A 20,730-nucleotide genomic window follows, 5' to 3' on the forward strand; every position below is an offset into this window, starting at 1 on the left:
CCGCGGAAGGATTTGCCCATGACATATCTACAATAACCTTGATGTTTTGCCAGATTTATCCACAACATCAACAACATCATCATCGCATCTCGACAGCCACCACTGGTATGTCGAGACTTATTTTGCGGTACTTACCTGCCTCATAACTCTTTACACCTTGCCTTGACGAGATCTATCTACCATAAAGTCGTCCTTTATTCTACTCGACTATTCTTTCCACATGACAGATTTTTCTTCACACATGTCCTCCTCTGCCACATCGCATACCATGTCAAGAAATTTACTGCCTACGAGAGAGATTGACTACTCCGATGGCTTGATGTGATTCCACATCTACATGGGAGAATTCAACTTTGACGAGGACCTCCGAGGATTGCTGGACGCCTGGCATTTGGATACGAGAGAGCAGAGGACGGTATTGATAGTTCTCTACATCCAATTGCAGCATTCATAGATGCAATATCTGTAATGTCAGAAGTGTGAATATTTTGCTATTTAGATGTTTTGCGTAACGTGTCAGGAAAGGAAAGGAAATGAAATTGAAATATAGAATAGGAGGGTTTGATTGCTCTTTCTGTTTCGCGCATTCGTAAGCCCTTTTTTTATGGCTTTGAGTGGCTGTGCTGTGCTGTCTTTGTTGAAGGCTTTTGGTTTCCTGCTTGGAGCCTGGCCTCTTGTTCCTTATCTTGCCGCAGATGTATATCCGGGAAGTGGAGGTGCTTCGGTGGGTGTATCGGCGACCGACGAGGGTACTTTCCACTCAGGCCAGTGATGTTGGCTTGGGACATTCGGCTAAGCTTGGGCTGAGCTGGGCTGAGCTGGACGGTATAGTGTCTCTTGCTCGTAGCAGGTCGATCTGCCGGAAAAGGTGTGAACAGCCAGACGGAATTGATGGCGTCACTTCAAGGCCAGCATGGGCAGCAGCGTGTGTATGCCATAAGCCTCCAGTCCTGGGTCAGCGACGGTGTCTCAAACCCATCAGTCGGTGTCGATGGCGATGTCAAACGGTTTAGACGGTATGGTTGTTTCGTGCAACCATCATGTCTTCTTTCCATCATCCCTCACTGCCCAAAAGTTTCCTCACCCTCTCAATCCTCCCCAAGGCGCCCTCCACCATCTCCAACCTCTTTCTCGACAGCATATCCCTCTCCTCCAAAACCTTGATCCTCTCTTCCAATCTCGCCTTTTCCTTTCTCTCTTTTGCCACCATTTCGTTCGCCTGCTCGAACAATGTCGCGCTTAGATCTTCAAGCTCTTGTTCCAATTCATGGTATTTCTTCTCCGCGGCCACACGGGCTTTTGTTTCTTTGGCGAGGGCTTGTTGGAGATCCGTGAGAGCGGCGCTGGAAGGTGAGGGTGCCATTGGTGAGGATTTTGAAGCAGCAGGGGTCTTGGGGAGGGGTTTGGAGGCGGTGGTGAGAGAGGATGTTCGAGTGAGGAAACTGAATTTGCCGCTGGTGATGGAGGAGTTTCTGCTCAAACTCTGCGCAGGTTGTTGTGTAGGTGCGACGATGCCCAAGGGTGAGTCTACGCGTGGGTTCGCTTGGGTTTTGAGATTGCGGATTTCTTCCTCGTAGTTGGCGAGTTGGTCGGCTATGTGGTGGAAAGCTTTAGTTAGCAAAAGGTGATGGAAGGGGGGAGGAAAAGGAAAGATGCAAGGAAGGGGAGATGTACATATGCACATGCAGAGGGGTGAGGAGCATAGGCAAGGATAACAGCCAAAAGACTCACCAGCTTCCACGCCTTTTTGCGTCAAGTGTGCGACTTGTTGCTCCAAACTCGCGACGCGGATGTCGCTGGACGGTCTGGAATCATGTCTCGGTGGGTAAGACGAAGGTGCTTGTGGTGGTGTGGAAGGTGCTGGAGGGTACGTGTTTGTTGTTGTTGATGATGTCGCAGATGGTGCAGGTGCAGGTGCAGGTGTTGCAACATTCTTTGTTTTCCTTGGTGGGGAGCCAAGATTCATGGCCAGCTTGTCGCGAGTCAAGGTATAGTTGAAACCTCTTTCGATTTCTGAAATCATCGTGAAAGGTCGCGTCAGATACGTGTATACACTTCTTGAAGACGTGAAGACGTGTGTGGACGTGTTGTTTTTTGTGCTCAAAAAGATATGCTGTGAAGCGATGTGTATCAAGTGAAGGAGTGGAAAAGAAAGAAGATGCGAACCGAAAGGTACCAGGGGCAATGAACCAGTTTGTGCCTGCCCGTTTTCTGTGGTTCGCTTCCCTTCCACCGTCGACCCCCTGAGATGGGTTTTCTCTTGCTGCCCGCGTGCGCTGCTCTCCTGGTTTCACGAAGACTGTTGTATAACGGCTGTTCAGGGGGCACAACGGTCTTGTTCGCAGCGCCGAAAGGCGGTCAGCGCCCCGCCGAATGTGGGGGCTGCCACCGAGGACTTTGTTTCCGCAAGACATGACATTCTGATTTCCTGCATGTCTTGGATGGTATTGTGGTACTCTAGATGGCTCGGTAATGGTCTGTAGGAGTGTATTGTAAGCGTCACGTTGGAACGAAGTGCGGAAACATCATGTGTAGTCGCAAGCTATCCGTTCCGACCAAGAGCAAAATACGTGTCGGTCAACAGCATCATGACGTGACATTGAACTTTGTTCGTATTACTCCTATAACGGAATCGATTCCTTGCTATAGGTGTCACGGGTATATGTGTCTACCAAGGTACAACTCCATCGTCTGATACCATAACAGCGTGGACATCCTTCTTCTCTCCCACAACACTCTTCACCAACTCCTTGGCACCATCTCTGGGATCCTTGAATCCACTGTTACCATTCAAGTTGGTAGCGCAATATCCAGGATCCGCTGCTGAAACTACGAAACCTTCGCTCTCAAGACTCAATGCATAGTGCAGCATAATCATGTTCAGAGCAGTCTTGGTAGAGCGGTAGATGGGGTAGTTGTTGGCTGAGTACAAGGTGTTGGGCTTGGCTGCCAGCTCTAGAGATGCGAGACCAGAAGATGTGAATGCCAGACGTTTGGCAGAGCCCTTGCGGAGAAGAGGCAGAAAGGCGTCGGTCACCACTGCGGCGCCGAAGACATTGGTCTCGTAGTGTGAGCGGTAAATATCTCTCAATGAAGGACCGCTACTGTCGGCGGCGGCTTCTTGCTGTTGTGCGATTCCGGCATTGTTGAGGAGGATGTCCAATTTGCCATAGGTTTGCTCCACGTGCTTGGCTGCTGCGGCGATGGAAGAGTCTGAATTGACGTCGATCTCCAGAGGTGTCAAGTCAGAGGCAGAGACCTTGACAGAGTCGTCGGCTGCAAGAGTCTCAATGGCCTTCTTAGCCTTGTTGACGTCGCGGCTACCAATGAGGACGTGATGATTGCCAGTAGCGGCGAGTTGTTGAGCGGCGTAGTAGCCGAGACCTTGGTTTGCGCCGGTGACGAGGATGAGAGTTTTGGAAGACATGGCTGTGAATCGAGACGGATTTCTGGTTGGCTGAAGGAAGAGGGCTTTTGAACTGAAACTCTGTGGATTTTATATGGATAGTGGATGGCGAAGATATGGTATGATGAAATGCCGCGGCGTTTGTTTTCTGTCGCTATCTCCGCCAAACTCCGACGATTGTTCATCAAGGTCATTATTTGCTTTCAAAGCTCACTCTCCTCATCAAGCCTCGTGCCTTCTCTGAGTGACTTCATGACCCAGCCTGTTGTGACAACGCGTGGTGGATATCGGCGGCGGGCCGTCTGTATCCTCAATTCTCTTGCTTCCGCTTCTGATCCGGCCACAACATGTGTAATTTTCTCGTCGTCCATTGAGTCCGCCAGACGTGCTCCGGCAAATAGAACAACACGCTTCGCAGCCTCGATGTGTGTACCTTGGCCAGAAACTTGTATGCGTAGACCTCTGAACATACATCCTGGTCCATCCAGAACATCGTCATCGAATAACTCATCCATAATCTCATCAACATCGTAGTCGTCATCTTCGAACTTGGGCATATCAGCAAGTAACTTTTCCAATTCTTCAACATCAACATCTCGGGCGAAGCTGTCGCCATATTCGTCAGTATTGCCGTTGAAGCTGTCCTCGTCTTCCTCCTTCTTGAATAAGACGTGGCGTGGTTCGAAGGGGAGAAGGACGTTGGGTCTTCCGACATCTGTTTCAGCCTGCTTGACGCATTCCAACAACCAGTGTGGCTTGAAGATGTTTCGAGTACCAGCTTTCTTGATTGAAGCTATGCGAATGGGATTGCCTTCTCCAATGCATATGGTGTCGGCATTACTATGAGTGGCGACGATGTTACCTCCATTCGCCTTGACCAGTTGCTCCAATTCTGCTTTGGTCTTGTTCATTGGCTTTGCAGCGCCAGTGATGATGTAGAAATTCATGCCGTTGAAAAGAGCAGATTCAGGACCTGCATATGGCGTTTTGACCTGTTCGTCTGCGCCGATGATGGTTAGAACCTTCTTACGAGCACGTTTGGCACGCTTCTTGCGAGCATCGTCAACTTTGAACTCCTTTTCCTTTCTCTCATGCTCGGCGCGAGCTTTGAGAGTTCTAAAGGATTCCCAAGTAAGGGCTGATTTCCAATCCTTATCTTTGCGGAGCGCAGTAAATCGTGGGAAGCGCAGCGTGCATTTGGTGCGATATCTCTTCTCCTGCTCGATGACTGACGCGGCCTTGATTTGAAGGACCACAGACTCACTGGGCTTGATCCAGACATCAGGCATCTCGTATTGCAGATTTTCCTCATGACCACCGAGTTCAATCCACTCCAATGGAGGATTCTTCTTATCCCATGGCGTCCATTTGCCGTCAGTCAAGTGTCGTATCTCGGCATAGTCATGAGCTGTCATTCCACCGCCGACTTTGCAGAACGAAAACATGAATTCCGGATTGGAAGTTGCGAGATGACTGGGCGGAGCCAGACCGCAAAGGAAACTGGAAAGGTTGCCTCCTCGATGACCACTGCCGTAATAGCCTCCGATCACAACGCAATCGAGCTGTTCGCCAAATTCGGTCATGTATTCGGGCTTAACTTTCATCCAGTCACTGTTGCGGGAATTAAGGAGATAGACAGAGCGAGGGTTCTTCATGACAAGACCCTCGGAAGATTCTGCTACCACCTTGCGCAACTCGGGCTCCACATCTGCAGCTGTCGTGGCTTCAACGTATTCGTGAATCTCGAACCGACGGTGGACATTGTTCACAGCTGAAACAAGAGCTTTTCTTCGATCGCGGAGTGAGTAGTTTGTCAAGACTTCGTCGTTCAGGTATAAGCAGTCGAAGATACGAAACAGCGGACGTGCATGTGGCGAGTTTATGTCTTCTCGGTGCGCTTTGGCGTGTGTTTTGAGATGGCCAAAGCCAACGATTCTGTCATCCTTCATGTCCCAAGAGATCATCTCACCATCGAGTATGATGCTTCGTACATTCTCGTTGAAGGCGGTTTTAAGGTGACGGGTGAGCGCAGACTGTTCTTCTTCAAAGCCTTTGCCATACAGATCGGTATAGTCTTTCGCCTTTCGTGACCAGTAATTGAAGCGAAACCCTCCAGGAGTCGATTCGTCGTAAATCATGTGAAGCTGCATTCTCTCACCATCCAGCTTCTCCTCGATCCAGAAGATGGGATCCTCTTCGGTACATTGCATCTGGGTGACCATCTTTTCAACAGTATGCATCTGAAACTGTGCAAGCTGAGGTTGGAAACATTGCATGATCTTTATACCGGTATCGTTACCATCAAGCCTGATCTCGGGGTCGACCAGTTCCCAGCAGACTCGTCTCAAACTTGACGAGACGTTGAACAGTTTCTCGGCGTCTTTATGCCATGCATCAAACAAGGTCTTTTCAGTAGCGCCTACCTTCATCTGACGCAGGATGATACGGATCAACCACATCATTTCCTCACGATCCATGTTATTGTAGAACTCTCGAAAGATGGGTAGTTGTTCTGCCTCCTTCTGCTTCTTGGACAGCTCGTCAAGCATCTCGTTGACTTGTTCGATGGTGAGGTTGCCAGGACCTGAACGACCTTCACGTCCGGACATTGTCTCGTAACACCTTCCAGCAAAGTCACCAGCCATCTGGCTTGTAGACTTGACTCCTGGCAATTTCCAATGAAGCAAGTTGTAGCCGGGTTCGCTATTCTTGTCGATTTGCAGAGTCTTGAGCATCAATTTGGCAATGGTAGCTTCTTTTAGACCGTACATGGGTCTTTCGCGATCCTTTTCGGGCACGATCAGACGAAAGACAGGAAAGATGTCGTTGCCAACCTCGGTACGCCATCGGTTGATGAACTTTTCGATGATTGATCTACGAGTCTCGTTGACATTCTTCTGGTGACTGACGCCACGTCTTCTTACCAAGGCGGGACCGCCACGGCGTCTCTTGTTCTCATTGAGTGGATTGAAAAGGGTGAGAAACAGGTCGCTGAAGGGAAAGGTCTTGGAGTGGTTGTGAGGACGGTTGGGATACTTCTCATCGAGTTGTTCCTCGGTCATGATGGAAGGACGTTGTGTTTCTTGATAGACAACGGTATCATCGTCGTCGTCGTCAAAGTCAATGACCTCGCGCATGTCGACGTCTGAGGTAGGCATTTTGCGATATTGATGGAGAGTCAGTTGGTACGCAGCAAGTTGAGTGCTCCGCTGGGGATATCAGTAAAAAGAGTAAACTGCATCAAGGCAGCAGTAGGTAGGTCAGTGTCGAGAAGCGAAAGATGCAGGGTGACGCGTTGTGATGGACGCGCAGTCATGTGTCGTTAAATTGATTGCAAAGGAGCGTGATGTGCCGTATCGAGCGTGTCCGTGTCAGGCGCCCATCAACCGGGTCAGCACAGCCCCGGTTGACGACGACGGAGAGAAGTTGACAACGGCCAAACAAAGAAAAGCATGCATCAATCAGCAAACCCCTAAAATCAATGATAGCCATCCTAGAGACACTGATTTGCATGGCCAATGGGGAGCCCTAGGCAACCTCTGCGTACGAGCCCGAATGGTGCACAACGACAACCTTCGACTTCCGCCGCCTCGCGCGACGCCGCCTTTACCGGCGCCAACCTAGCCTTCATCAAGTCCCTGCCACCACATGAGGCTCTGAAGTATCTCAACAAGCGATCACCGCCGCCGCCGCCTCCTGCATCCGTCAAGCAAGAACACAATGCGCGACCAGCACGAAGTCCCATCACCGGCCGCGACGGTCCCGCCAGCAGCCGAACCTCGCCGGATCTCCTGAGACTGCCCAAGCGACCACCGCACAAGCCGAGCCCTTCGGCATCCAGCTTGACAGCGACCATCGCCGCCGCCCGCGCAGCCCCTGCCATAAACAATGCTACCGTCCGTCTACCGGCTCAAGCTCCAGCGCGCACCGTCAGGAATGTTTCTCCTCCAAACGCTGCTCCGGGCCCCAAGAGGAAGTCGCCCGACAAGCTGGACCTGACACCCATACCGCCGACTACCTCGCTGGTCGAGATGTTCGAGCGCAAGGGCACACCACCACTGCCTCCCGCCATCAAGTCTCCGAAACCTTTGCGCAAGACTGCTCTTCTACGCAACCAAACGCTGGAGCCCATCACAACCCGACTAGAGCAGAATCACTACGAGAGTTCGGGCGATGAGGCCTATGAGTCCGCGAGAGATCACCTATCACCAGACCAACCCTCCAAGCCGAGTCTGCCGCCAGCTCGTCGCTCCATGCAGCGCGCCGACAGCAAGGTCCAGGAGCTTGTTGAACCTACAATCCGTATTGAACCGCCTTCACGCTCCATCTCGGTCAGAAAGACAACCCGTTCACCACCACAGCCATCGCCTTCTCCCGATCCTTTGCACCTTTCGACGTCCACTTCTACCAAGCCCATTCCTATCGCTCGTAATTATAGTCCTAATCACCTGACTCAACCTGGTCATCCTTCAATCACCGCCGCTTATCACCAACTACATCCTCGTCGTATGACCCCTCTCAAATCCGGTGACTCTCTCGCCAACGCCATCGTCGCATCAAGTCTCGCCTCCTCACGAGCAGCTTCGCCCACAAAACTCCCACCCTCTGTACCGTCTACAAGCCGGCGCACTTCCCATTCCAGCTTTCTACACCGCACGCCATCTCCCCCAAAGAAAGGAATGCGCCACACGATGCGGAAACCTTCTTCTGACTCTGACAGCGAAGAGGACGAGGACCCGTACTCAAAGCACAAAAAGAAACGATTTGTACGGAAACATCCAAACAAGCATCACGAGGGTGATCGCAAACGATGGCGAGATGCTGTCACACAAACGGAACGGAAACGCTACGAAGGTGTTTGGGCTGCTAATAAAGGCATTTGTGTCGAGTATACTTCCGAGGAACTGGACCTTCTCACCACACATCCCGAGTCCAAAGAGGCCGAGAAGATCAGAGTCAGTGTTGGCGATCAAGTCGCTGATATTGTGGCGAGGGACATCTGGCTACGGAGTCGATTGCCTGTGCATGAGCTCGAACAAGTTTGGGACTTGGTCGACAATCAACAACGTGGTCGTCTTTGCAGAGATGAGTTTGTTGTCGGATTATGGTTGATTGATCAAAGACTCAAGGGCAGAAAAATTCCTGTCAAGGTCACCGACAGTGTTTGGAATAGTGTGAGGTTATTGTCAGGCATCAAGGTGAGGAAGGGCTGAGTCTTTCCTCCCTTTACGCTTCTGTATATACCTTGGTTTGGTGTTTTGGACGGACGGATATTGGTTTTTGATCATCTTTGACTAGCGAAAGCGCAGATACCCTGATGTCGTTTATTGTATTCTGTTCATCACTCATTCATCCTTCGTTTCTTCGTCTAGCGTCTATAGTTCGCTCTACTCAGCGACCTCGCCGAGATCGGCAAAGGCCAAACTCCGGCTTCCCGGCTAAACTTGTCCGACAGGGTGATACCATTTACAAGCAATTGAAAGAACGAAAGGTTTATAATACCTTCACCACAAGGACATTACTGATTACTGGGCCTTATGTAGGAGCTTGTGTCTTCTTATCAGGGTTTTACATATTCACACTTGCTGATAGATGCTCGTGTCGGGTGTGAACGTAGAAAAACCAGATATAGCTTGTGCTTTCCGAGAATTCACTGACAAACACATACGGTGTGACAATGACAAATGAACGACAAAGCAACATGTTTCAAGCATCGTGCATATTGTATCAAGTCTACTACTACGATACCATTTCACTACATGTATCCCATTCACCCACTTTCGAATCGCTGTGAGAGTTGGGTTGGACGAAGGGAGTGGCGATAATCTGAAGCTTCGAGGCGGCCAAAAGTCGTGGTTTCCCGCTCAACTGTCAGAAACGCCAAAGCTTTCTAGATTCTCGCACTTTCGTGCACGCCTTCTCCCTCATTTTTAATGGAGCAGTTGCATTCCTTCGTGTCATCTTCAGTCGCGTATCATCATGGAAGCAGCTATCTGAGCACGAATGTCTAGTGTCTTCTGCTACACACTCGCACGCTTCTCCCTCACATCTCGATCACCATGTAACGTTAACACGCAGCCATCACTTGTTCTATAATACGACACGTCCGCCATACAGTCACTGTGCTGTTCTCTTGACATACACGCTTATCTCTAGCAAAGTTCAAACCAAGACGTCAACCCCACTGGCCTCGTGGTTCGGAGACTCTGCATCTACAGCCAGACCTCCACCAAGGGTCTACTCAGTAGCGTATGCTCGACTCCTGCGTCAATCTTACGTGCTGCCGAAAGCTTCGAGAGACATCCTTGATCTCTGTGAACACTTGCAGGGTTCATGGATTCTTCAACGTGCTGCACATATCTTGCCGCATCCGCTGGCCATGTGGAACTGTCCGCTCATCCCTAGCAACATCAGATAGCTAGTGGACGATGCTCCCGTACGACATCCAACTACGTAGCTATTCGACAGTTGTGCCCTTGCATGCGGGTCATACCTTCCACGCGTGCTCTCATGAGCCTCCACTCTGTTCATCGTGGCAGTGATCACATGGCCAGAATCCCGAGCGGGCATAAACCCGATATCTCAACAGCAAACTTCTGTCAAGCAGCTACATGCTGCAGATTCTCAACGTCTCCAGCAGCTAATGGCGTTCGCTTGTGAAGATTCATGGCCATCTCATGACCCACCATCTTTGAACAGCGTATGAACCTGTCTCCCGGCATGTCAAAAACGACACAACAGCTTCAAGCAAATAACACAAAAGTGTATGACAACATCCAGGAATATCACTTGCGCTAAGATTCTGCTCAGAGGACGAACTCGGAGCAGACACAAAATGTGCGCGTCTGGTGTGCTCAATCGGTCAACCAAAGAATCGCGTTATTATGTCATGCTTGTATGTGGTCTCGCAATCATGGCTTTCATGTCGAGTCGTACTATCGACGTGCGTTGGAAAATTCACACCCTGTTCTCAACATCCACGGACCACTGCCGAATCGAACTACAGATCAACAGATCAATAAGTTTGGGTCGGAAACTCGTCCGAGATGACATAGTTCCTACGGGACTCACAAAGAGAACAATATAACCTCCGCCATGTCGATCGCTCTTATAGACGATCGTCACTATTCACTCCACAAGTTTTCGACGCATCGGGGTGTTGGACGGAGTAGGAGTACGCCCTGGCAAAGACGTGCTTACGGCCGAGTCGAACGGAAGAATAGATCGATTCTGAGTCCGCGGCATTTTGCTCATATCAACTGCATACGACTGTACCGCAATTGTGATCTTTCGATTGACCTCACGCCTGCATGACTTGAGAAAACCTTTCACAAGTGTCCAATTACCCCTCAAGTATACGACAGGGATATGAAAATACAATCCCACTCGAGTGGGTGAATGCCTATGGAACCATCCGAGCCAGAGGGGTGGGATGACGAAGGATGAAGGACCATTGATCTACGTTTTGAACCCGGTTGTCTTCCCGCCCAGGATTTATGCTTATCCCACGATGATCGAGCCGAACAATTATCTCTCTGGAAGCGAACGGCGACCAGACGTGTTCACCCAAATTCGAAGCCATCTAACCCGTTTGACATTGACATGCGATGATCAAGCTACAAATTGATCGAGCTCGCGTCTGAATCCGCTGAAATTCGCACGTACGAACGTTCGGCGTTGAGCAAGACGTCCAGGAACGGAGCATGCATGCATGCAGCGCACAGCACGCAAATCGAGACGTTGCGAGATGGCGACCACGCTATTGCGCAGCTACTTGCTGGGTACCTGCAACTTGATGTCAACAGGTGGATCCGCCAGCTTGCTTTTGATCAGCGCTAAACAATATCGGGCTGGTCCGCGCGGGCCGATCTACCAAAGATTCATGCACGTTACCCCACACTTAACCCAAAGAGGCTCTTGCTGGTATGCACGTTCGACAAGACACCCCGCAGTCTCAATGTGGATATCTCGAATACGTGGACGTTCGACCAAGCGTAGGACGCATGCATGAAGTATGGAGAAGTGCGTACCCGACACAGCTTCTCGGTAACCTGCTAGAGTACCGTGGCAATGGATGACACCTCTTGAATCACCAGCTGGAATCTGAACAGCATCAAGCATAGAGATTGTGGCTACCAATGCAGCGAAGATACTGCAACAAAGGATGGAGGTGGAGCTCAGCTCCGTGCCTAACCTCAGCAGGATTGAGGTATTCTGGAGCAAGGAAGTCAGCTTCGACTGATGTCACTATGTCACGTTCGGGACTTTCGTACGAGAACAACAGCATCTCACCATCCGTTGTCAACATTCGGGACTTCAACGGTGGTCAACACACACTGCAGAAAGACGAGATCTGCGTGTTAACTCCCACGCTTACCCTTTAGGATTGGCATTGCAGGTAAGACCCACCGAAGATCTGATCTTGTCGTTGCTCGCTGAATTTGTCAAGTACCTGGATGATGCTAGGCATGACCCTGAGAAACGACGTCAGAAAAAGCTTGCGATGAACACATTGATGTATCTGCCTCACGGAGCTCTAGCTATATAAACAGGACACTGCTTGTGTTACTTCCGTTCCATATCCCCTAAACTTTCCAAACATCACACAACTCATCATGGCATCCCCACAAGTCGAACAAAAGCAGGACTCTCCCATTGACAGTAGCTTCAGCATGGACAAGCTCCGCGCTGCTCTTCCTGTCGATGCCGTCCTCAGCAGATCCCAGTCCATGTACTCCAACGTTGGAGGTGGTTATTCCGGAGAGCATTCATCATCCAGATCTGGATCGTCTATGGCACACCGCTCCGTGCGCCGCTCCACATCGAGCGCATCTCGTCGCCGAGGCTCCGTTGCATCTTCTTTCCGCAACTCATTGGCCATTGAGAACACTGGTCATGCCGAGGCCAAGTTCTTCGCCTTCCTCGACATGGTTGCCAATGCCTCTAGAGAAGCTTCATCATTGAAGGAGCTCTGGTCGCAGATGGCTGCTGAGCGCCGCAACTTCGCTGCCGAGCGTGAGGAGCTGCGTGAGCAGATTGAGGAAGTTTCATACGAGCTTGAGACCAGACAGAACGACAACCACAGACATGATGGCGAGCTTGTTGAGCACAAGGAGAAGGTCCGATCCATTTCCATTGAGCTCACCACTGCCATCAACAGACTCGCAGCCGAGAAGAACAAGCTCAACGAACGCGACCAGCACATTGACCGCCTCCGCAACGAACTTATTGGACAGCAAGAGCTTCAGTCTACTTTCCGCTCTCAAATCGACCGCCTCAAGGCCGAGTATCAGTCTCATGAGACTTTGTTCAAGGCCATGCAAGATGACCGTGATGGTGCAAGAGAAGATGCAGACAGATACCAGCGTAGTCTCCAGAGAGTCACTCAAGAGCGTACTGAGATCACCAGCAGACTCGAGGAGGTCCAGACCGCCCTTGACACTCTTCGCAAGGAGGCTCTTATCTCCGCAGAACGTCTGAGAAAGTATGAGCTCGACCAGGACGAGAAGATCCATGAGATCAACCGCCTTAAGGAAGAGCTCCGCAAGTCTCGCAGCAGAGAGGAGGAGTCCGGTTCTGAACTTCTTATCATTTCTGAGAAGTACAGCCAGTCCAACCGCGACATCAGCAAGCTCAAGGACACTCTCCGCACTGTTGAGGGCGAACGCGATGAGCTCACCCACATCGTCGATGTCAAGAACCGCGAGATCAAGTCCACCATCGCCCGCCACGACGAGGTCCAGACTCTTCTTCTCGAGAAGACCACTCTCCTTGACAGCCTCCGCCGCGAGTTGTCTCTCTTCGAAGACCGTCTCCGCAGTGCCGAGCTCGAGAGAGATGAGAAGCACGAAGCCCTCGAGCACTCCCGCGAGCAGCACAAACTCGTCATCATCACCCGCGACGAACTCTCCAACGAACTCATCACCGCCCAAGGCAAGGTCGACGCCTCCAAGCGCCAAATCGCCCTCCTCACCGACACCGCTCAGAAGACCGAACAGGTCATCATCGACACCCGCGCCGAAGTCACTCAACTCAACGGTACCATCAAGGGTCTCGAGCGCGAACGCCTCGACTGGCAAAAGAAGAACACCACCCTCACCGACCAGCTCGTCGAACTCAAGGGTCGCATCGTCATCCTGCAAACTGAGATCCACGAAGCCGGCGGCGAGCGCGAAGGTCTCCGTGACGAGCTCCGCCGTTCCCGCGAAGAGCTCGAGGAGGTCACAGAGACCATCACTCAAGACGAATCCGCCGAGTTCGAATTCGAACTCGAGAACATGCGCGCCATGCTCCGTGAGGCCCGCGAGCAAAAGGAACAAGCTATTGCTGCACGCGCCTCTGCTGACCGCGAGCGCGATGAGGTTTACTCCAAATACGAGAGCAAGTGCCGTGAGCTTGAGCGCTTTGAGGAGGAGGCTTCTGCCCGCATGCACGCTGCTGCTTCGTCTTCTGGCGGTTCCAAGTCCTCGACTACCACCACTACCAGAAAGAGCAGAGTCTCCGGTGGTAGCTCGATGCAGCAGAGCAGTGAGCAGCAATCGTGATTTGCTTTGGGGGTCAAAGCCAGAATCAGCGCAATTGAAATGATTTAATGCCGATGTATCAGTAGCATGAAGTAGTAGTAGTAATTTGACGATGTATCTTTCTTATCCTATGCGGGTCTTGATCTTTATCTTTCTTGACTCGTTCTCCCTTGAATCACTTTGACCGAAAGTCTTGGTCGTGAGAAAGCCAAATACCTAGAAGTTTGCTTTATTATTGATGTCATTGTGATCATGATGACCGTGATCACGATGAAAATGACATTTTCCAGATCGAGCATCATGATGACGGTCGCCATCATCGTCACACACCATCATGATCATCATCGTAGCTGGCATCACGATAGTCGTGAGCTCAGTAATCATGATCCTGATCCTACCGATCCTTTTTTGCTCTCCCATATCCTTTTGCCTACTGACTTCTATCTCCATGTATTGCCATTTACCGTAATAATCTTGTTGGAGTCATTTCAGCATACGCGGTAGCGAGAAACAAATAATCATTCCATTCATCATTCCATACAGATAAGACTCAAAAGACAGTGCGATCTCAAAAAAACGCCCTGCTCTTTCTTGGCCTTCTCTTTTACCCTCTCATCCTCCAAACAAAATACAAAGCAATAACCACAGCAGCAACATCAAGCCCGATGCCAAAATACCAAGCACCACGATACCCCCCAAGCACATCTTGCCCACCTTTATTAACATTTCTGTCCACCGTTCCCGCAATCCCCAACGCAATAGAAATACTGTAATTCACTACTGTATTGACCAAACTCGCCGCAACACCTTGATGTTCCTTTGCCGTGGAATTGGACAGAATAATCGTGCCAGAGGGGAAACTCATGTCCATTCCCCAGGGCATGATGATGATGGAGACGAAGGTTTGGGCCCAGTAGATTTGGGTAGGGGGAGCGGTGGCGATGAGGATTTGGCCGATGAGGAAGAAGAGAGTGGCGAGGAGGAGGACGTTGCTGACTTTCGTCTTGGAAAGGAGAAAGCCGGTTGCGACGGAAGCCAGGAGGCCGGATATGGCGACGGGGGCATTTTGGGCACAGGCTGCTAGGGCGGAGTAGCCTCTCAAAACCTCGAGGAAGTTCCACAAATAATAGCTATTAGAAGGTTAGAAGCAATGATGACGGAGCGGAAAAGTGGTACTTACACCCAGATACCGAAAGAGCCCCATCCGGCTGCAATGACTGCTAGAGCAAGGATGGATTCACCACTAAGAGCCTTGATGGGCACAAGAGGTTGGCCAGCAACCTTCAACTCAATCCAGACAAAGGCGACCAGGAACAAGATACCAACAATGAGTAGGACATAGTTGTAAACCATTGGCCAGCCAACGTTGGCAGCCTGGTTCCAAGAGAAGTTGAACAGAACCAACCCAGTGACTCCAGTAATGCAGCCCAAGTAATCGAATTGGACATCTTGAGCGTCAGATCCAAGTTCGTCGGCGGGAATGATGAGTTGAGCAGCCACGGCAGTGACAACACATGCGATAGCCAAAGCCCAGAATGCCCAAGGCCACCAAGCCAATTGAGCAAGAATGGAAGAGAAGACAGCTCCAACCACCCAGCCCGTCGGCGCGGCAGCACCAAATAGTGCAAAGATAAGATTCTTTTTATCGCAAGGCGGGTAAGTTCTTCCAACAATAGCGAGAGCGTTCGGCACCATAATCGCAGGTCCGATACCCTGAAAGCCTCTAGAAACACTGAACAGTATGTCTCCAGAGTAGACAGACAATCCCGCTACCATGGACCAAACCGCATACCAACCCAAACCCATAAGATAGAGTTTCTTATGTCCATACATGTCTCCCAATCTACCAGCCGGCAAGATGAAGGTACCGACTGTCAGACTGAAAGCTGCAGGATACCATGATAGCTTTCCGGGATTGGTGTCAGTGCCGAAGCTACGGCCGATTATGTGTAGTGGTGCTATGGATTGAGCGAGTCCGGAAAGGGCGAGAAATTGCGAGAGGCAGATTATGAAGATAAAGGCAACTTCATGGGTCGTAGAGAAGGACGGTTGTGTGTCGACAGGTTCGCCTTTGTCATTTTGGGTTTCTTTTTCGAGATCTTGGCCATTGTTGGGTGAAGTCCGCTCACTTTCGCCAGACATTTTTGGGACAATAGATGTGAGGTCACGGAACTGGATCGGCGGATAGTCGAGGAGTCCAGAAAATGGCCGAAGTGGTCAGAGTCTCAAAGCGAGAAGGTCAACAGTCGAAGATAGGAGGTAGAGGTTGGCAAGACTACGTTGTTACTGACAATAAGGGCTTCAATTCGACGTATGACGTGGATCGATCATCCGATGTCGAAAACAGTTGCTTCTTGAGCAATCTCCTGGTCTTTCTTTGCGAGGCATCATCCGTCCTACCGACCGACTTTCAGTCCCTGAAACCTGACGTCGTGCGAAAACCCTTTCTGGAGATGGGCATGAATATGATGCACGGTGGATTCGGGGTGGACAATCGCAGATCCTAGTGTACCATACCTTCAAGCTCGGTGCTTATCACCTGTTTGGGTCGAACCTGGACTCGCCGCGTGTAAAAGATCACGAACACAAGGTAGCTTTGTCGTTGAGGTTGAGTTAGGAATCGCCGATCTTAACTTAGAAAAGTTTGAGCACACAAACCGATGATGTGAGGCTCCGATGGCACGTGCGTCTATCCGCCTAAGTTGACATCACCTTCAGCATTCATTTATTGCGTTGTTAAGTCTTTTCAGTCCAGATGTTGATCATCTTTTTCGTATCGAATTACAGAATGACTTGGATAGTGCGGATCAAGCAGGCCTTGAAGAAAGGAATTCCAGGAAAGTGCTCACCGGGCGGCCATCTGGCGGTGAAACGCCTTGATTGCTCAAGATCTTCCTTATTCAGCTCCAGATTTCGTTCGAGTGGACGAAAAACCCCAGGAACGGCCCACATGGACTAGCTCTACCCACTATGTTTGGCTGTTCAATGCTTGTTGAAGTCTGGGAAGCTTCAACGGCTGACCATCACTATCAAATCAAGAACAGCAGGTCCAAGTTACTAGACTAAGTACAGTGACGTGGCGTCAATCGCCTGTAGGATTTTCTTCTCTCAAGGAGCACTCGTCATTGGAGTACGGGTCCAATCCCAAGCATGATAAACTTACAAGGCCGGCCTGCTGCTGAGTTCCAGGGGCCCGACATTCTGACCTTGACTTACAGCAACCACTTTGCAGCCCTGACCAATCCGAAAGCTGGAATAGATTCACAATGAGCATTGGACAGAGACTTATACCCCAAGTCATCGACGACCTGGCAGGATCGTATCCCGACGATGTTTGGGCAGCATATCCTTCTTCGATGGAAGCCCTGGCCCAAGGTGACCTGACATATATCACCTGGAAGACGTTGTCAAACTCCATAAACCGACTGGCATGGTGGTTGACTGATCGCTTGGGAGAGGGTGGGAAGCTAGACACACTTTGCTATGTTGGCCCTTCGGACATTCGCTACTTCATGTTTGCCACGGCAGCTTGCAAAGCTGGCTATAAGGTTGTACTCACATCTCGAATGGCTAGAATGCTAGCTAACAAGCGACCAAGGCCCTTTTCTCGTCACCACGCAACCAAATTGCCGCGCACATATCGCTCATAGAAAAAACCCAGTGCAGCACGCTAGTCGGAGTCAAGAACCCCGTTGTCGAGAACATTTTAGACAACTCGGTGGTGAAATTCTTAGAAATTCCAACACTTGATGAGCTTCTCCACTCAGAAAAGGCCAGACCGTTCTTGTATCAACAAAGCTACGAAGAGGCTGCTGAACAGCCGTTCCTTGTTCTGCACACCTCGGGATCCACCGGTTTACCGAAGCCGGTGACGATCACACATGGCCTCATGGCCTGTATCGACGCCCAGAAACTACTACCACCTGTTGGCGGAAGACATGTCACATCACGGAACTACAGAGGCAATCATGTATACACGGCTCTGCCTCCGTTCCACGTAAGTCAACATCCGGCATTTCTGCCACCCTGTCTTTACTGACAATTCACAGTCAGCGGGTGTCAACTTCTTCGGATTCTCTGTCTTCCAAGGCACGAGACTTGTACTAGGTCCGCCGGAAAAGATTCCATCGCTCAAAGTTGTTCAGCACATGCTTGAGCAGAAGCTCGCGAAGGCTGGCGTGATGGCGCCCACGATTCTCGAAGAGGTAGCTGAATCACCAGACACACTCCAAAGACTGTCTGACTGGACCAGTGTCTCATTTGGAGGCGGCCCACTATCTCTGAAGGCAGGAAACACGCTATCAAAATACACGACTGTTTTCAACATCCTTGGATCCACCGAGACAAAGAATTTGCCCGAGATCACTCCGGCTTCGCCTGAAGATTGGCAATACCACGAATTTCATCCTGCTCTCGGCATCGACTTCCGACACCATTCGGGAGAGTTGCATGAGTTGGTGTTCCAGCGCCAGCCCGAGAATGGCCTGTACTTTGCACCGTTCCGCACATTCCCCGACCTGCAAGAATATCCCATGAAAGACTTATACTCACCACATCCGACAAAGTCAGGTCTTTGGCTCTACCAAGGAAGAGCAGATGACATTATTGTACTGGCCAACGGAGAAAAGTTCAACCCCATCGAAGCCGAGCAGATCATCTCATCCCACCCAAACATCAAAGCAGCGATCGTTGTTGGTACATCCAAAGAGCAGCCCGCCGTGCTTATAGAGCCCGCGGAGAAATTGGCCGAAATGAGCGACCAAGACCGAACAGATTCTGTGTGGAATCTTGTGTCACAAGCTAATGAAGTTTTGCCCGGCCATGCGAAGGTCGACCAAGCACATACAAAAGTTCTGGAAGATACGGAAGCTTTCCTGCGAAGTACCAAAGGTGCTGTCCAAAGAAGACCGACAACACAGAAGCTAGAAGATGCAATTGAGAAGGTGTACCAAGATGCTGAGGCAAGCCCACTTACACATGATCTCGACTTCACAGACATGGATGCCTTATGCGTGGGAATCACTGCAGCTCTATCTGGAGTTGGTCTTCGCAACGCCGCGCAGTTGCAAAAAGATGAGAATCTTTTCTCCTATGGCCTTGACTCACTTCAGACACTCAGACTTTCGAAGGCTTTTAAAACAAGTCTAAAGCATCATACTACCAGTTCTTCTCTGAAGACCATGATTTACAGCAGTCCGACCATCAAGAAGATTGCCTGCGCGCTGATGAAGTTGCAGAATGGAGAAGGCGTAGAAGTCCAAGACTCTCAGCAAGCTGGAGCTGAGATGGAGAGGATTCTTGATGATTGCCTTGGCTCTCTCGAGGAAGCGAACCTGATTGCTGTTGAGAATGCTTCCCCCTCTCGGACTGGAAATCATGTCTTGTTGACAGGCTCAACTGGCGGCTTCGGCAGTTATATCCTGGATGTACTGATGTCGAAGCCAGAGATTAGCGTGACTTGTCTCAACCGTGCAGGCTCTGGCTCTGAGAAGCAGACGAACGTCAACGTTGAGAGGGGCCTGCGAGTTGACTTTTCACGCGTCGAGTTCCTCGAAATTGATCTCAACAAAGACTACTTTGGTCTACCGCAGGAGAAGTTTAAGAGATTGCAACAGCGAGCCACGCACATCGTCCATAACGCATGGCCTGTCAATTTCAACCTCCCTGTCACGGCTTTTGAGGACCAGGTCTGGATTTGCCGCAACCTCATCGCTTTCTCCATGCAAAGTCCCCGCAGACCTCATATTCATTTCGTCTCTAGCGTCGGAGCAGCAAATCGATGGCACGATGAACATATGGACTCAGTACCAGAGCAGCTATTGGAAAACTTCTCCTTCTCCGAAAATATGGGCTACACACAATCAAAACAAATCTCCGAATCACTCTTCGACCACGCAAGCACCAGATACAACATCCCATCAACAATCTGCCGCGTTGGCCAGATCGCGGGACCAGTGGAAAATCGTCAAGGTCGCTGGAATGAAGCAGAGTGGTTTCCCAGCCTCATCCGAAGTTCGATATACCTTGGCAAACTCCCATCCAGTCTCAGTGCCATGGGACGAATGGATTGGATCCCCGTGGACATCCTGGCAAAAGCTTTAGTGGAGACGCTGCTCGAAAATGATGAATCAACACGTTCCGATTCACCTGCCTCTCAAGATGCAGGCGAAGCCAAATCTGCACGATTCATCCATCTGCTTAACCCACAACAAGCGGATTGGCAACACATCATCCCGCATATCCAAGCAGTGCTGAGCAAAAGCTTGGAAATTGTGTCTTATAAAGAATGGCTGGGTGAATTGCGAACTTCCGCAGAGCAAGAACATGATGAAGCAAATCCTGCAGTGAAGCTCATCGACTTCTTCGGGGAAAATGGAAAAGAGCTAAAGCCGAAGTTTTCATCGGCTAGAGCGCAGGAATTGAGTAAGACGTTGGCGACCTTGGGACCTGTTAATGGACAGTGGATGGAATTGTGGATGAAGCAGTGGGGGTTGGATAGCATTCGAGCGAATTTGTAGAGTGATTGGACTCGTAGGAGTAGAGAGGTTTCCAAAGGAAGCCGGGCTTCAGCCAACACTTTTTCCTCTCCCTTCCAATATCACGACTTTTGCGAGGAGAAGAAGATCTTGCTCAAACGGGTGGTGGACAGAGTGTTTAACCGTGAGGTTCCGGCTGAGGCGTTTGGGGATCTGTTTTCGAGTGCTCACATTGGGAAGGCTGTTACAAAGATCTGGAGCAGGAATGATTATGGTAAGGCTGGATAGTTTGAGCAAAGTGCATAGTGAATTCATGATACGTTTC

At 50.4% G+C, this 20,730-nt stretch overlaps 7 protein-coding genes across 7 annotated transcripts; 3 read left to right on the top strand and 4 right to left on the bottom strand.

Annotated features, from left to right (window-relative positions):
* Positions 1–1,033: 1,033 nt before the first annotated feature.
* M438DRAFT_80420 (uncharacterized protein) lies at positions 1,034–2,345 on the bottom strand. Its single transcript, XM_029910335.1, has 2 exons — positions 1,732–2,345; positions 1,034–1,593 (listed from the first exon to the last, which is right to left on the bottom strand). Exons 1-2 carry the CDS (start codon positions 2,021–2,023, stop codon positions 1,055–1,057), a joined length of 831 nt encoding a protein of 276 aa, XP_029764452.1. The 5' UTR covers positions 2,024–2,345; the 3' UTR covers positions 1,034–1,054.
* Positions 2,346–2,668: 323 nt separating this feature from the next.
* M438DRAFT_371221 (NAD(P)-binding protein) lies at positions 2,669–3,427 on the bottom strand (the record flags this gene model as incomplete). Its single annotated transcript, XM_029908242.1, has 1 exon — positions 2,669–3,427. The coding sequence occupies one exon, from the start codon at positions 3,425–3,427 to the stop codon at positions 2,669–2,671; it is 759 nt and encodes a 252-aa protein (XP_029764453.1).
* Positions 3,428–3,609: 182 nt separating this feature from the next.
* M438DRAFT_265788 (ATP-dependent DNA ligase) lies at positions 3,610–6,468 on the bottom strand (the record flags this gene model as incomplete). The annotated part of the gene is made up of 1 exon (XM_029900054.1): positions 3,610–6,468. One exon carries the CDS (start codon positions 6,466–6,468, stop codon positions 3,610–3,612), a length of 2,859 nt encoding a protein of 952 aa, XP_029764454.1.
* A 339-nt stretch (positions 6,469–6,807) lies between these two features.
* On the top strand, positions 6,808–8,916 carry M438DRAFT_341887 (uncharacterized protein). The gene has a single exon (XM_029904612.1). It carries the CDS (start codon positions 6,925–6,927, stop codon positions 8,617–8,619), a length of 1,695 nt encoding a protein of 564 aa, XP_029764455.1. The 5' UTR covers positions 6,808–6,924; the 3' UTR covers positions 8,620–8,916.
* A 2,778-nt stretch (positions 8,917–11,694) lies between these two features.
* M438DRAFT_80450 (uncharacterized protein) lies at positions 11,695–14,068 on the top strand. Its single transcript, XM_029910336.1, has 2 exons — positions 11,695–11,804; positions 11,856–14,068. Exon 2 carries the CDS (start codon positions 12,022–12,024, stop codon positions 13,948–13,950), a length of 1,929 nt encoding a protein of 642 aa, XP_029764456.1. The 5' UTR covers positions 11,695–11,804; positions 11,856–12,021; the 3' UTR covers positions 13,951–14,068.
* Positions 14,069–14,432: 364 nt separating this feature from the next.
* M438DRAFT_341889 (uncharacterized protein) lies at positions 14,433–16,263 on the bottom strand. The gene is made up of 3 exons (XM_029904613.1): positions 16,221–16,263; positions 15,110–16,153; positions 14,433–15,059 (listed from the first exon to the last, which is right to left on the bottom strand). Exons 2-3 carry the CDS (start codon positions 16,069–16,071, stop codon positions 14,534–14,536), a joined length of 1,488 nt encoding a protein of 495 aa, XP_029764457.1. The 5' UTR covers positions 16,072–16,153; positions 16,221–16,263; the 3' UTR covers positions 14,433–14,533.
* Positions 16,264–17,195: 932 nt separating this feature from the next.
* M438DRAFT_310404 (acetyl-CoA synthetase-like protein) lies at positions 17,196–20,707 on the top strand (the record flags this gene model as incomplete). Its single annotated transcript, XM_029902419.1, has 3 exons — positions 17,196–17,477; positions 17,528–17,926; positions 17,979–20,707. 3 exons carry the CDS (start codon positions 17,196–17,198, stop codon positions 20,445–20,447), a joined length of 3,150 nt encoding a protein of 1,049 aa, XP_029764458.1. The 3' UTR covers positions 20,448–20,707.
* Between the last annotated feature and the right edge of the window lie 23 nt (positions 20,708–20,730).

Source organism: Aureobasidium pullulans (genome assembly GCF_000721785.1).
Source record: "Aureobasidium pullulans EXF-150 unplaced genomic scaffold scaffold_2, whole genome shotgun sequence".
In the NCBI taxonomy this organism is placed as follows: domain Eukaryota; kingdom Fungi; phylum Ascomycota; class Dothideomycetes; order Dothideales; family Saccotheciaceae; genus Aureobasidium; species Aureobasidium pullulans.

Bases quoted from the DNA above. Each gene is read 5' to 3' on its own strand.
- M438DRAFT_341889 (XM_029904613.1), bottom strand. From the start codon at position 16,071: ATGTCTGGCGAAAGTGAGCGGACTTCACCCAACAATGGCCAAGATCTC. The intron at 15,060-15,109 runs GTAAGTACCACT...ACCTTCTAATAG, and splicing joins GGCTCTTTCGGTATCTGGGT to CTATTATTTGTGGAACTTCC.
- M438DRAFT_80420 (XM_029910335.1), bottom strand. From the start codon at position 2,023: ATGATTTCAGAAATCGAAAGAGGTTTCAACTATACCTTGACTCGCGAC. The intron at 1,594-1,731 runs GTGAGTCTTTTG...TCCACCACATAG, and splicing joins GCAAAAAGGCGTGGAAGCTG to CCGACCAACTCGCCAACTAC.
- M438DRAFT_80450 (XM_029910336.1), top strand. From the start codon at position 12,022: ATGGCATCCCCACAAGTCGAACAAAAGCAGGACTCTCCCATTGACAGT.
- M438DRAFT_341887 (XM_029904612.1), top strand. From the start codon at position 6,925: ATGGGGAGCCCTAGGCAACCTCTGCGTACGAGCCCGAATGGTGCACAA.